General features: G+C 39.2%; 1 protein-coding gene across 1 annotated transcript in view; it reads left to right on the forward strand.

The window, feature by feature from the left end:
• Positions 1 to 144: 144 nt before the first annotated feature.
• Positions 145 to 14,253, forward strand: part of NEB (nebulin) — a gene marked incomplete at both ends in the record, with an annotated part of 56,915 nt that continues 42,806 nt past the window's right edge. The window contains 24 exons of the mRNA XM_010151084.1: positions 145 to 258; positions 433 to 744; positions 1,853 to 2,056; positions 2,274 to 2,378; positions 2,898 to 3,002; positions 3,095 to 3,406; positions 3,707 to 3,811; positions 4,058 to 4,156; positions 5,251 to 5,352; positions 5,544 to 5,651; positions 6,507 to 6,818; positions 6,953 to 7,057; positions 7,142 to 7,246; positions 7,800 to 7,904; positions 8,865 to 8,972; positions 9,061 to 9,174; positions 9,722 to 9,919; positions 10,042 to 10,146; positions 10,708 to 10,812; positions 10,905 to 11,009; positions 11,460 to 11,567; positions 12,255 to 12,368; positions 12,825 to 13,022; positions 13,897 to 14,001. Coding sequence (XP_010149386.1) covers positions 145 to 258; positions 433 to 744; positions 1,853 to 2,056; positions 2,274 to 2,378; positions 2,898 to 3,002; positions 3,095 to 3,406; positions 3,707 to 3,811; positions 4,058 to 4,156; positions 5,251 to 5,352; positions 5,544 to 5,651; positions 6,507 to 6,818; positions 6,953 to 7,057; positions 7,142 to 7,246; positions 7,800 to 7,904; positions 8,865 to 8,972; positions 9,061 to 9,174; positions 9,722 to 9,919; positions 10,042 to 10,146; positions 10,708 to 10,812; positions 10,905 to 11,009; positions 11,460 to 11,567; positions 12,255 to 12,368; positions 12,825 to 13,022; positions 13,897 to 14,001 — 3,453 coding nt within the window. The remainder of the gene's footprint in view (positions 259 to 432; positions 745 to 1,852; positions 2,057 to 2,273; positions 2,379 to 2,897; positions 3,003 to 3,094; positions 3,407 to 3,706; positions 3,812 to 4,057; positions 4,157 to 5,250; positions 5,353 to 5,543; positions 5,652 to 6,506; positions 6,819 to 6,952; positions 7,058 to 7,141; positions 7,247 to 7,799; positions 7,905 to 8,864; positions 8,973 to 9,060; positions 9,175 to 9,721; positions 9,920 to 10,041; positions 10,147 to 10,707; positions 10,813 to 10,904; positions 11,010 to 11,459; positions 11,568 to 12,254; positions 12,369 to 12,824; positions 13,023 to 13,896; positions 14,002 to 14,253) is intronic.

Here is a 14,253-nt window from a genome sequence, read left to right on the forward strand (position 1 = left end):
CTCTCAACATCAGCAACGTAAGAGCATAAATTCATTCTGTGTGTGAAGTGTTATTAGATCAGCAGTATGACAATTGTTGTTCCATAGTAGGTTTTAAGAAAAGACATTGGGCTCAGAGCGTCTTGACTGAATGTAAAACATGAGACTAATTTTCTTTACCAGAAGGCCTGGGATGAGGCCAAGGCGAAAAGCTATGACCTAAGAGCTGATGCCATTCCCATCAAACATGCCAAGGCTTCCAGAGACATTGCCAGTGAGGTACAGCCTTCTCTTAGTGTGGTTGCTGTGTCCGTCTCTTCCTGTGTCCTGCTCAGCAGAACTGAGCGACGCTCAGTTCGAGGGGCTGACAGCTCAGGGAGCTGAAAGCCTTCTGTTCATCAGGCGCGTTCCGGTGAGCACTGTGTGACTGCTGACGTTGTTTCTGCTTTGCAGTACAAGTACAAAGAAACGCACGAGAAGCAGAAAGGCCACTACATCGGGTGCCGAACTGCCCGGGAGGATCCCAAACTGTCGTGGGCTGCGCGGGCCATGTTGCTGCAGAACGACCGCATTTACAGGAAGGCGTACCATGATTCCAAGGCCCAGGTCCACATCCCAGTGGACGCGATGTCAGTGCAGGCAGCCAAGGAGTGCCAGACTCTAGTCAGCGATGTCGACTACCGCCATTACCTTCACCAGTGGACCTGTCTTCCTGACCAGAACGACATCATCCATGCGCGGAAGGCCTACGACCTACAGAGTGATGTGTGTATCTGTAGAGATGTGGTGGTTACTACTGTTGCTGTTTAATATATCATAGCCTTAGTCGATGCTTTGATATTTTACAGTCAGAAAGGATCTATCTTTAGACTGTTTTCTAATTTTTTCATGTTACTGATATTATCTGCTCTTTTCCATTCTTTAAAAACTATTTGAATTACCTCTGAATTTTACGTCTAAGTAAAAGCTGTAGCTGGTAAGGACTGTGTTGCATTTGCTTTTGGAATTTTTGATTTGGAGAGGATGAAGGATTTGTCTCTCTTACTTTGTTGGGACTTAAAAAATGACAGGTTTGCTACTTTGGAATCAGGTGGCTTTTATTACTTGTGCTTATCTGAGTCTGAAATCTATTTAATTGCAAGGAAATTATAAGAAAACTATATAAGATAGCAGGTAAGACGTTTTAGTGGCTGATTTCAAAACAGGAGGAGTCAGTGCTGCTGATTTTCTTACTTGGCTTTGCTGCTTATAAGTCAACATCAGTCACTTCCTTTGTTACAGTTATGAGCGTCAGAGGTGAGATTTATGTTCCTTGCTGAAGTATTTGCTTGATTAAATCTTAAATAATGTGGCCTGATACCACTTCAGGAGTTATGCCAGTTCGCTCTAGTCCCCATTACCTCTATAACCTTCTTTGTCCCTCCTTTTTGTTGAATTTCCTGGTGGACAGATTAGTATTTTTTGGTATTTGGACTTGCAAATTGTGGAAATGACTAGAGGAATACGTGTTTTGGAGAGGCCAGGATGGCTCTTTTAAGATCTTAAGACCCACCATCATTAATGGCAGTTCTGTTCAGTTGTTTCACCTCTATTTAACTTCATGAGGTTTAGAATGTATTGTTTAAGAAATGAACTTTTAAAACCTGGTTCCCAGATTGTATTTCACTTATGACGCTGAACGTCTCTTGTATACAAAAAAGTCTAATCTAGCTCTAGCTGATTTGACGTTTTCTAAAGCTTATACTGATTTGTGTAGCTTAAAATAATTAAGACAGTTATCTTAATTAAGCTTTTTTTTTTCAAATTATTAGAAAATAATTAAGACAGTTATCTTAATGACAATGTTTTCCTTTTCTGACCATGTCTGATGCAGGCTGTCTATAAGTCAGACCTAGAATGGCTCCGTGGAATTGGCTGGTTGCCTAATGAATCTCCGGATGTTAAGAGAGTGAAGCATGCCCAGGATCTCCTGAGTGATAATGTCTATCGCACACCTATTGAAAGCCTGAAATACACCAGTGTTGTTGATTCTCCAGACGTTCTTCTAGCCAAAGTGAATGCGGAACAAGTCAGCATTGTAAGTTACAATGTTCTTGAAGTTGTTTCGAGGCTATAAACAGTTAAAGAGAAATCTCACTGCTAAAGTATAAAAGTCAAGTATTTTAAGTCAAGTTTAAGGCTTTTCCAGACATTTAATTTTTTTAGAGATGCTTATTCAGGGGATACTTCTGGGATTTTATATTATTGACAAGTGAAATTCCATTACAATATCATAAAATGAACTATTTCAACAGCCAAAATACAAAGAAGCCTGGGAAAAGGACAAGACTATGATCCATATTATGCCAGACACACCTGAAATCAACCTAGCCAAGACTAATGCTGTTAACTATAGCCAGGTATGCCTGTCATTCTATGCTCTCTACTTCTATAAAATAGTTTGTGTATCCTGGGAATATTAGCATTCTAAGATGTTACTTACAAAGTTGAAGATCAAGTCACATGAATGTCATTGAAGTCTGCCCTCAAACAGAGGGAATGTCAACACTCCTTTTCCTCTACTGAGTATTCTTCAAATATTGAGAAATTTTAAAATAAATGCTTGCATATACCTGCTTAAAAATCATTAAGCTCATGCACCACTGAGATAATATTTTGTTGAAACAGAAGACAGCTGAAGGCATATAAGTATTATCTAACCTTTTACAAACTGCCTTCTATGCAGTATTGGCTACAAAACTGGCATTACAGGTACTGTGTGTGATCGAAAGGCAGTAAGATTTGCAGAGGTATGTACAGCCAGGAGCAGGAGTAATGCACAAAAGCTTCTCATGGTATTTTAGCAAACAAATGGTATTAAATGTGTTTCTTGGATGGCAGAGTATTTAGCTTATGTGTGACATTTTCTCTCTTTCCAGAAAATGTATAAAGAAGCTTGGGATGAGTTGAAGACAAGTTATGATTTGAGAGCAGACGCAATCCCAATCAAGGCAGCCAAAGCTTCCAGAGAAATTGCTAGTGATGTAAGTGCCGAAAGAGCCATCTAGCTCTTTGCATGCTTTAAGAGCTGTTTCATGATAACTGCTGGTAATGGTGATCTTTGCTCTTTCTTCAGTACAAATACAAACTGGATCACGAGAAGCAGAAAGGACATTACGTTGGAGTTCCAAGTGCAAAAGAAGATACAAAAATGCAGTTTGCCCTCGGCATAGGCAAAGTTCAGAGTGAACTAGAATACAAGAAACACTTTGCCAAATGGAAGACGCAGTGCCACCTACCAGTAGACATGCTGTCTATCCTGTCAGCTAAGCATGGTCAGTCTCTGGTCAGTGATGTTGATTATCGCCATTACTTGCATCAGTGGATCTGCCTTCCAGATCAGAATGATGTCATACAGGCTAGGAAAGCCTACGATCTTCAGAGTGATGTAAGTTAACATGAAAACTTAACTTCTTACTGTATCGTCTCTTCGTAGTCTGCTTCAGCTCTAAGTAGTGGGAATCTTCTGCCGAATTCAGTGGGTTGGCTTTGCTGCTTATTAGGAAAGCAAAGTGTATATCACTGGGACATATTGCCAAGTTTGAAGTGTGATAAATTCAGGTATAGTGTTCGTGTTGGGATTACTGCTCTCCTCTTAAGCAGTGGAAGTATGTGCCACTATTTATGAATCTTGCAGGACTGTACAAGGAAATGTAGCTAAAAGCATGGACCTATTTTGTTTTCCCAGGCTATTTACAAATCTGATTTAGAATGGCTACGGGGTATTGGATGGTTGCCAAATGATTCAGTTGGACTCAACCATGTCAAACATGCTGGAGATCTCTTGAATGAGGTAACAACACTTTTTTCAGTAATAAATTTTCTTAAGGGTGTCTGTAATTGAAAGAATTTTAATGGTTAAAAACTTTTTTTTTTTTAAATAAAAATAACAACTGGGGTAATTTCCACAGCATTCATTGTGCATGGAGGGTTTTTCTTCCCATGTCAACACTGATGTCTTGCCTATCTATTTACAATTTCTGCGTTAGCTATAAAATACTCCAATATAATCTGATTGTTCTTCTTTTCTCTTGTATAGAGAAAATACCGTACAAAAGCCGAAGCTCTTCCATTTACTCCGGTGGCAGACAGAGTTGATTATGTCACAGCAAAAAATAGCGGTGAAATTCTTAGTGATGTAAGTTTGCTAGCATGTTTCCGGGCTGCTACGTTGGTGTGAGTATGTACATGGCAGGATTTAATCTTTAAAAATATCCTTATTTTATCTTCTAATAAATGCAAAAGAATTCTCAGTCAGTCTCTGGGAATTCTGTGAAAGTATGACATAACGGTGAACAGGGCTTTGCTAGCTCATGTCCATCATCTGTGAGGGAAGAAGCTCCTCAAGCAGAATAACATCACTCCTAGACACGTGAAAAGCAAGTGCTAGTTCTGCAACCAGTGCCTCCTTTCAGCCTTGGCTGATGTCGTTGTGATCATCGACAACACGAACATAAATACCCACTTCTCCTCACTTAGGCCAGTATGAACTTACACTTTTTAGTTAACTACTGTATAACAACCAACACGAACAAAACTGGTGTGCTGGCAGCTTACCATTCCTCGTCTGTTTTCAAAAGCTAGTCTGAGAGAAGCCGGCTGGTGACCATGACCTGACGTGACCCTCTCATGAGTTTGTGTTTGGTTTTTGCTGTGCGCTTCTGTTACAGACCAGGCCAAGCTTGACACATTAACTCCAACACTGGTACAAGGCTGGCAATAACGGCAGTACAGGTGAATGGAATGGCATACTGCCATGCAGCCACAGACATGCATTTGGGCTTGTCCTGTGCTTGGGAACGTGACTCGGTGTAGATCCCTGTTGGTGGGAGTTGCCAGAATGCTGCATTTGCAGAGAGATCATGCTGAGTAAAGAGATTTGCTCTTTACAAGCTTAACGTCTGTTGCTCTTGTTCAAATCCTTCTTCCTTGGCTATTGGCTGTACACTCCTGTAGACCAAACAGCATACCTTTGACTTCTGAATATTCTTCCCTGTCCATCCTCGGAACAATTTTTCAAAATTTTCTCTCACAAATCTTGTCATTCCTCATTTTTTATATTTTCCTTTTTAAAAAATACCCATTTGGATGTACAGTTAATGTGTCATGTCTAATAGCCTTGCAAATTCAGGGTTTTATACGTTATCTCACGCATAAAATATCAGTCTTGGTATTATGTTTTTCCAGTTTTGTGATGGTGCTTCAAGGCACTCATTTCTCTCTCCGTTCTAGGTTAAATACCACAAAGCCTGGAATGAGGTCAAGTCAAATTATACAACAACAGATACGCCACAGCTAGATATGGCCCGAGAGGCAGCCAGAATTCTTAATCAGGTACGTGATCTCTCCTTGACGCTTTGTACTCGAATTAATGCCTCTTTTGAGGAATTTAGAAAAACTTGCCTTATTAAGAACATCCTAACAGAAGGGTTTATTATCCATACACTTGAGCATAGGTTACATATATACAGCAATTTTTGTCATTATAGTAGTGTTGAATTCCTCCTCGCTTTTATTTTCCACAGAATTTATACAAGGAAAGCTGGGAGAAAGAAAAAGCCACTGGATACCTCTTACCTCCTGACACTGTGCAGATCTCTCATGCCAAACACTCAAATGATGTCCAAAGTGAGGTAATAATTTTTCTCATTAAGAAGGCACGTGCTTCGAAGCCTGGAAATGTTAAAGCTCTTGCAAATTCAACAACAGACATAAAAAGCTTTCCTTTATGGGTAACATCTGGTAGAATTTTCATGACCCGTGAAGTCTTACTATCCTCCAGACAGTACAGACATCTTGGTTACTGTGGGGTTTACAGCTGTCAGTGCTGAAGGGTCAGATTCTCCTTTCCACCTTCACTTTCTCCACAAACAGTCCTTCCAAAATCAATTAAGGTGGACTTCCATAATTTATAAATGTTAAATAATTGAAATTATGTTTTGATTATAATATATAGCTCTGATTTCACTTTTTGGCATATTATGGAGGCTTCCTCCTTAAAAAACTGTTAAGTTGGTATGCACATTGCATTTGAAACTTTTGCATAATGGATGTTGAAATCCTTACATGCCTCTTGGTTTGAGTTTGCATTTTATCAACACACTGTGATGTCAATACCTTAAGTAAGCATCCATCTTCAGTGTCAAGTAATTCTTTACAAAAATTTACTACAAAACCAAGGCTAAATATACTTACTAGCAAACATTTTCTAAGAAGGCTTCCCTCTTATGTTGAAAATACTGTTTACTGAAAAATAGTAGCATATTTGTCTAGAAAATTATATATTTTGAAGTGGAAGGACTAAGCAAAGTGACATTACTGTTTGTGTCATATTTTTATCTGGGCGTGTACTGCATGCCTAAGACTGCAGGTGAGAACTCCCTCTCTCATCTACGCGTTCTGTTGAGAGGAGCATAGCTTTTCACAGGTGAAAACCGGCGCAGATATAATCAGTGTTGGTTTATATGTATTCCTCCCTCTTCCACCAGCTTAAATACAAAGCAGAGTATGTCAAACAAAGAGGTCACTATGTTGGAGTTGCCAGTATGAGAGATGATCCAAAACTGGTGTGGTTTGAGCACGCAGGCGAGATCCAGAATGACAGATTGTACAAATCAGACTATCACAAAACAAAATCCAAAATTCACATCCCTCCGGATATGGTGTCAGTTGTAGCAGCAAAGGAATGCCAGACCTTGGTCAGCGATGTGGACTACCGCCAATACCTGCACGAGTGGACATGCCATCCTGACCAGAATGACTGTATTCAGGCAAGGAAGGCCTATGATCTGCAAAGTGACGTAAGTGATTTTACCTACCTGCTATGTAATTTCCACTTAGTTTGGTCTAAGTATTTTGTCCATATTAAGTAGACTGAAAAATGTCATCCTGAATTAAACGATTTCTTTCCCTTTTTATGATATTTATCATTTAGAATATTTATAAATCTGATTTGGAATGGCTTCGTGGCTGTGGTTGGATTCCTCTGGATTCTGTCGAGCATAAGAAAGTAAAGAATGCCCAAGAACTGATAAATAAGGTAAGAGAAAATATTTTAGCAGTTAGGTGATTCGCTCCTCCTCCTCACGCACAGCGTTTAAGGAAGTATTTTGTCTCTTTGCAGAGAGCCTATACCAAAGAAGCCCTTGATAACTTTTCCAATTACACCAGTGTGGTTGACACTCCGGACATTGTTTTGGCAAAGATTAACTCCGTCAATCAGAGTGATGTATGTACTTTTTTTTAAAATAGAAACTGTCTTATCACTAGAATTAGTAGATGACTTGATTAATTTTGCTAAACTATACTGTGTTTAGCCTTATGTGTGTGTATGCATGCTCATCAATAACAGATTTTTTACTGGGGTCAACAAGTGTAGTAAGAAGTGACATAAATGAACAACACATTATTGCTATCCAATCCAATTTCTCATTTTTCTGTAGAAGAATATAGCATGTCCCTTACATAGATTTTGCATATAGTAGTTTAAAATTGAGTCCTGGTGAACAGCAGTGAGTTATAGAGTGCTAGTGGAGTTCCTGGTGTTGCTAACCTGTATTTGCTGGTCAGTCTGTTTAATTTTACTAGAAGACAGTGTGGAATTTGTGGTGTGACATACTGATGACATTTTCCTGTGTATTGTAGTGGTTGGAATGTACTACACAACATTACCAAAGATACAGTAACATAATAGAAAATTAATGTCTACTTCTAATGGATGGACTAGTTGGGACAATGTATTTCTCCTGTGGAGTTAACACTGTACTTGTTTTCTTTTGTAGCTAAAATACAAAGAAACATTTAACCTTGAGAAAGGCCAGTATATTGGGTCTGATGACACTCCTGCGCTGAACCATGCCAAAGACATGTCCTTACTGTACAGTGAGGTAAGATTTGATAAATATCTAACTAAGTTTTAATTTGTTTTGCAAGCAACAGAATGTGGAGTGGACTTAAGGAACCTGTTCTCTTTCTGTTCCTGCTATTAGGCTACTGGGTGGCACTGGGAAAGTTATTTAATCTCGTTGTTCTCCAGTTTTTCTCAGTTTGGATCATTAGGATAAGGATAATTTCTTATTGAACTGGTCTTAAAGAAATGCTGTGTGGTGTTTGGAAGCAGTAATAGCAGTAGTAGTAGTAGACTCAGTGTGACAAAACCACTTTATAATCCCATCCAATAATATCTTCCTAGATTACTGATGAAATTTACATTTATTTTTTTATAAGAGAAGAAAATGGTAGATGATTTCCATTCACCAGTTAGTTTTGAGTAGTCTCACTAATTTTAATGGGAAATCTCTGTTTTTGAAAATGGGACTACTCATTTATACAAGTAGGTGCTTCATAATTGAGTCTGGACGTAAATATTTTTAAGATTTAACAAAATTTGTAAAAGTATTAGAAAATTGCCACTGACACAGTTAATGCTCTTACAATAAACAGTAGTATTACTTGGAAATTCTTCATCATTTTGAACATATCTATAAAATTATCAATGTCAATTTTATTGCACTTTCAAACAAAAGTTCATCTTTACATTTTGGATATTTTTATTAGTCTTCTGGGTGAGAAATGTTGAATTGCAAATATAGTAAAGAAAGCAGAGGTCAGCTCAAATCTGTGCTCAGGTACCTTCCTGCACTGGAACACATTCTCCTTGCCTTACTCAGGCTGAGTAAGTGTTCAAAATGAACATCATTGATTTACTTTATTGGGAAAATTCATGGAATACTGAACTACTCTGTAAAAGTTGCCATCTTCCTTGTGCCTGTGGATGGCAGAGTCAGGCTTCTTGGGAAGCATAATGGATTCTTTAATCAAAACCTGTATGTGTTTGGCTTGTCTAGAAACTTTATAAAAATGCTTGGGAAATCAGCAAGCCCATTGGGTATACTTTGGATGAGAAATATATTCCACTTGTTGGAGCGAAGCATGCCAACTACGTCAACAGCGAGGTTAGTGTGAACTTTCCACTCTGTCTCTTTATAGCCCCTATATGTTGTTAAAATGAACTTTTAAAATTTCCACGGCAATATTTTGCAGCTTAAATATAAGGAAATGTATGAGAAGCTGAAAGGCCATTACCTGGCTGGGAAGGAGATCGGCGATTTCCCCAGTGTCATTCATTCGCTAGCATTCCAGAAAACAAGGAGCGCGGTAAGGACAGAACTACTCTTGCTGTAGGATTTCCCATTTTCTTGAGCATGACGTATTTAAACAAATAATGCAATGCTTAATAACATCAGTAAAAGTGTTTTCAACATGTTTGTTTCCTGAATGTTTCATTTGTATGTGGGTTAAATAATTGAACTTGAAATTATTTAGGAGATTAAGAAGGGATTTGTTTAACTATTGGGCTATTAGAATAGGGAAAAACCCCTTTTTTCTCTTTCAGTTAAGTGTCTGAGCAGTAAGAAATACCACATGACATACTTTTGCTTTACAAAAAAAGAAAATAAAAAGTGTTAATTTTGAATTGAAATCGGAATTTAAGAACTGGAAAGGTAAATGCACATTTGGTGGTGTGTTACTATCACCCCTGCACATACAGCATGTCATGCAGGGCATAATGTCAGCATAATCCCAAATATTCTGTCTTCATTTGGACGTGCTTCAGATTACGCTATAACCTGTAGCATATTACAGTCAAAATCATGCAGAAAAAGCCTGTTTTCTCACTTTTTCCCTGATCTTCCCTCTTCAGTTGGCATACAGAAAGAACTACGAAGACACCAAAGCAAATGTCCATATCCCAAGTGACATGATGAATCACGTGCTAGCCAAGAAGTGCCAGTATATCCTCAGTGATCTTGAGTACCGGACCTACCTCCATCAGTGGAATTGTTCACCTGAAGAAAATGATGTTATTCAAGCCAAAAAAGCCCAGGAGATTTTGAGTGATGTATGTGTTTCCTTTATTTGTTTGACGTTTTACTAACCTTTCATGTAATTTTACAAATCCTGCTTTCTTCAAGCAGCGGGCAAATATCTTCCTAACTTCTTGGTCTGTTTCCTTCCATGTAGGTGGTGTATAAGGATGACTTAAATTGGCTGAAGGGACTTGGATGTTTTGTCTGGGATACTCCACAAATCCTTCATGCTAAAAAATCATACGATCTCCAGAGCCAAGTAAGCAAGTTTTCCTCAAATAAGTGAATGTTTTTAAGACTTTTTTCTTCCATTTATGATTCACTGGGGCTGACACCTGTCCTGGGCCAGAGGAAAATGAAGTAATTCCCATTACATCAGAAATATTTTGTTCAACCTATTGTAGTACACACTGTTTTGTCTGTAGAGATGTGGTCACTTTTCTTGTTGAGGGAGCAGAAAACAGGAGAATGGAAGGACAGCAGGCTTGTGGTTTTGAACAGTGAGAAGATAACACTTGGTCTGTCTGTATGCCACTGTGCACAAGATACCTCAGTGAGACATTTATGCTGGGAAAATAGTCTCTTGCCTTGCTGGTTGTACTCCTAGCCCACCTGATGCTCTACAGTGATGTGCAATTGTCATTATTCCTAAGTTCTGGCTGTATATTAAGTATTTCTTTTATATGGCCTATCACTTTTAAAGTTGGTCTTAACTGGGCTGTAATCATGAGCTGCAGTTGTCCAGAACTGATTTTAAAGGAAGCTGGCAGGGAATTTCCTGGTGACTTTCAGCATTAATGGTTTTGGTTTTTTCCCTTAGATAAAATATACAGCCGCAGGAAAAGAGAATCTTCAGAACTTTGGTGTTGTTACTGACACCCCTGTCTACGTGACTGCAGTGCAGAGCGGTGTGAATGCCAGTGATGTGAGTCTCCCTGCTCTTTCTACTCAACCTTTTCCCTGTGCTCCTTCTGAGGATTGAAACAAGTTAACTAAATCTGTTCTTTCATCCTACAGGTGAAATACAAGCAAGATTACCACAAAACTAAGGACAAGTATACAACTGTGACTGAAACAGCCGATTCTGAAAGAGTTCAAAATTTGAAGCATCTCTTTAGCAATGTAAGTGTTTCTACACATTTTTGTCTCCTATGTGGGATTTTTGGTTTATTTTGTTCACTCTGAAGATAAATGTCCAAACATGGAGCTTATCAAAGCCAGTGATCGCCCTCTGCAGTGCTTGAGCATGGGGAAGATGCTGTGTTTCAGGCAGAGGACATCTTTTCCAACTGTAGTTCCAGTCTTGTCAAAACACATGCATCAATAAATGGATCCCCCGAAGAAAATTGCACCTGAACACCATTAAGATCTCGTATGAGAATGGACATGAATAGTTAGAAAGCATTTTGTCACCCTTTATGTGCACTGTCACAATTAGTGTACAGCCTCTTGATATTAGGCACTAGTTAATAGTGTATAATAAAACCAGAAAGGCTTTTGATTTCTATTGGTCATTGGTTATTACCCAGGAGAAGAATTTTTATGCTTACAGAGGCTCCTATTTCCCTGCAGAATCTCTACAAGGAAGCCTGGGAGAAAGTGAAAGCAACGAGCTATATAATGCCCACGGATACGGTATCCCTAGCACGTGCCAAAGAGCTGAAGCATAATGCTAGTATTGTAAGTGCATAAAATGCTTGGGTTTTCTTTAATCAGCTCATCAATTCTAGCAGTAAAATCCTTCATGCCTTGTTTATACTAGAGGTATAAAAAGGGGTTTTTAATTACCTTCTGCTTATAAATTAGATATAATAGGTATCTATACATCATCAGTTTTCTGTGATAATCTTTTGGAAAACGGTTAGATAGTCCTTTGCTGCTTCTTTTCATTGAAAAAATGTCACATGCTATAGCAATAGAAACTGTTTCTTCAAAATGTCTGGTTAGAGGTTTTTTTAAAGTCCAAATTGCATGACCATCCAGGTCAGAAAAACACCAAAGGTTTTTAAATGATGCTTTGCTAACTATCAAAGAACATAATCTTATGTTTTGCTGAACTGAGGCTTATGAGACCTCCCTCTCTTCATGGATATCCTTACATGACAGAGCTGGAACAGTAAATCGCTTATTCTACATCTGGTTTTTTTTTAAAGTCATCTAGTCAGCTGTTGTTACCTTTACAACATGGTGGTTACGATGTGCTTTCTCTGCCATTCAGAATTAAGCAGGTAACCAAGATCCTGCTTTAAAGGCTTTCTCTGTTTGTTGGACTCAACTAAATATTTTGCTTACTGATGAATTTTGTTCCAAAAATAAAATTGACTTCATGGAGTCAGTTATTTGTTGCCTTTCTTTGCATCTGCTTAGGTAAAATACCGAGAAGAGTATGACAAGTTTAAAGCACTGTACACACTACCCAGAGGTGTTGAGGACGATCCCAATACAGCAAGGTGCCTGAGGGTTGGAAAACTTAATATTGATGTAAGTGGTGCTTTCTGATGTGCGTTTTCCTGGTAAAACCATGTTTATCTCAGAAGAGGCTACTCAAATAATCCACAGCATTTAGATAGCACATTTCCACACATGTTTGGCAGTGTTCAGAGTTTGCTAAATTCTATAATACACCTACATAAGTCTTTCAAGCTTGTGACTCACCTGTTCTGTTGCCTGCATGGCTAAATCTTTAGTGTGCTATGTTTATGTGTACAACAGGGTGATACATGTGACGAATGTTTGACAAATCGTATTTTATCGCTCTTGCTAAGGTTCTGCAATTTGCTTTTAGAGAAGGCAAGATGTGAATTTTAGCCATAGCCAGAGTGATTGCTCTCCTGCTAACATTCCATGGAAATGTCAACAATTTTGCTTCAAAATGCTCAACAGTTAGTGCTTCGGACTGTTTGTCAGCACGATTAACGTACTGCTTTAACTCTGCAGCGTCTCTACAAGGAAGTCTATGAAAAGAATAAAGCCAAAGTCCACATTATTCCAGACATGGTAGACATAATTTCTGCTAAGGATGCACAGAAGAAGATCAGTGAAATTGATTACCGCACACACCTCCATGAATGGGCCTGTCTGCCAGACCTTCAAATCAATGCCCACGTTCGAAAAGTAACCGACCAACTCAGTGATGTAAGTTGAAAATCGTGTGTCCGTGGCTCACTTGGTAAAAATATTCTCACACACCTGCTCTGTCAGGGAAAATGGTTTAGCAAACAACTTAGTTGGAGCACTCTGAGGTTGCCACTTGAATCCACTGTATTATGCACTGCTGAACAGCATCTGCACTGCCTAAATTAGATGTCAGTAAGGAATCCTTCCCGGAGAGGGGGGGGAGCACTGGGACAGGTTGCCCAGAGAAGCTGTGCATGCCCCATCCCTGGGAGTGTCCAAGGCCAGGCTGGATGAGGCTTGGAGCAACCTGGGCTAGTGGAGGGTGTCCCTGCCCATGGCAAGGGGGTTGAAACTGGATAGTCTTTAAGGGCCCTTCAACCCAAACCACATTCTGTGATTCTGCGCATCATGTTTCTGTAACACTTGGCAGTAAGCGAGTGGTTGAGATGTGGCTTCATATGCATAATTTCAGCATTATCAGTGTAGACGTTGGGTCATAACATTACAGTTCTACCAGTTCAGCCACCCCTGTTTGTAAATTGTCCTTTATTATTTGGTTAAATAATGTGTGGAAACTTGGGAAGCCTGAGAAAATCCTGGTGGCGCGAAGCTTCGGCACACCTGCCTTGTGTAGGTCAACCCACTAGTAGGCCAGGGAACTGTCAGCAAATCATTGCCGACAGGATATGTAAATAGTAGGTTTAAAAATCACTGAATTCTTTTATTTATTGCCCAACCTGAATTATTTTGATTGGCTGCATTAAAAAAACCCGTCAGAATCCCAGAAACCTTCCTCAGCATAGTTTGACAGTTGTGTTTCAGACTGAGTTAGCTGTAAGAGATTCGGCCCTTGTGGAATCCTACCATTTGCTTCTTTGCTCCGATACCTCAGGTGATATACAAGGATGATCTCAACTGGCTGAAAGGCATCGGCTGCTTTGTTTGGGACACCCCAGAAATTCTCCATGCCAAACATGCCTACGATCTTCGCAGTGATGTAAGTGGATATACTGGCTCTGCTGCTTAGCTTTTTGCACTCCATTGTATTGAAAAAATGGAGTAGCTTTCTTCTGGCAAATGTTATCTGTCCTTCTCTGCTGAAATGTTCATATGTGGGTATTTGAACTTTGCTGCTGTAGAAGAAGTAGGTATTGTCAGGTTACATCCCACGCAGGAAAGCATTAAGCATGTGTTTAAATGCCTGTCTTCTCAGGGAAACAGTAATTCTTCCTTCAGAACCCGTGAAGTA

Source organism: Eurypyga helias, unplaced genomic scaffold, assembly GCF_000690775.1.
Source record: "Eurypyga helias isolate BGI_N326 unplaced genomic scaffold, ASM69077v1 scaffold590, whole genome shotgun sequence".
Classification (NCBI taxonomy): domain Eukaryota; kingdom Metazoa; phylum Chordata; class Aves; order Eurypygiformes; family Eurypygidae; genus Eurypyga; species Eurypyga helias.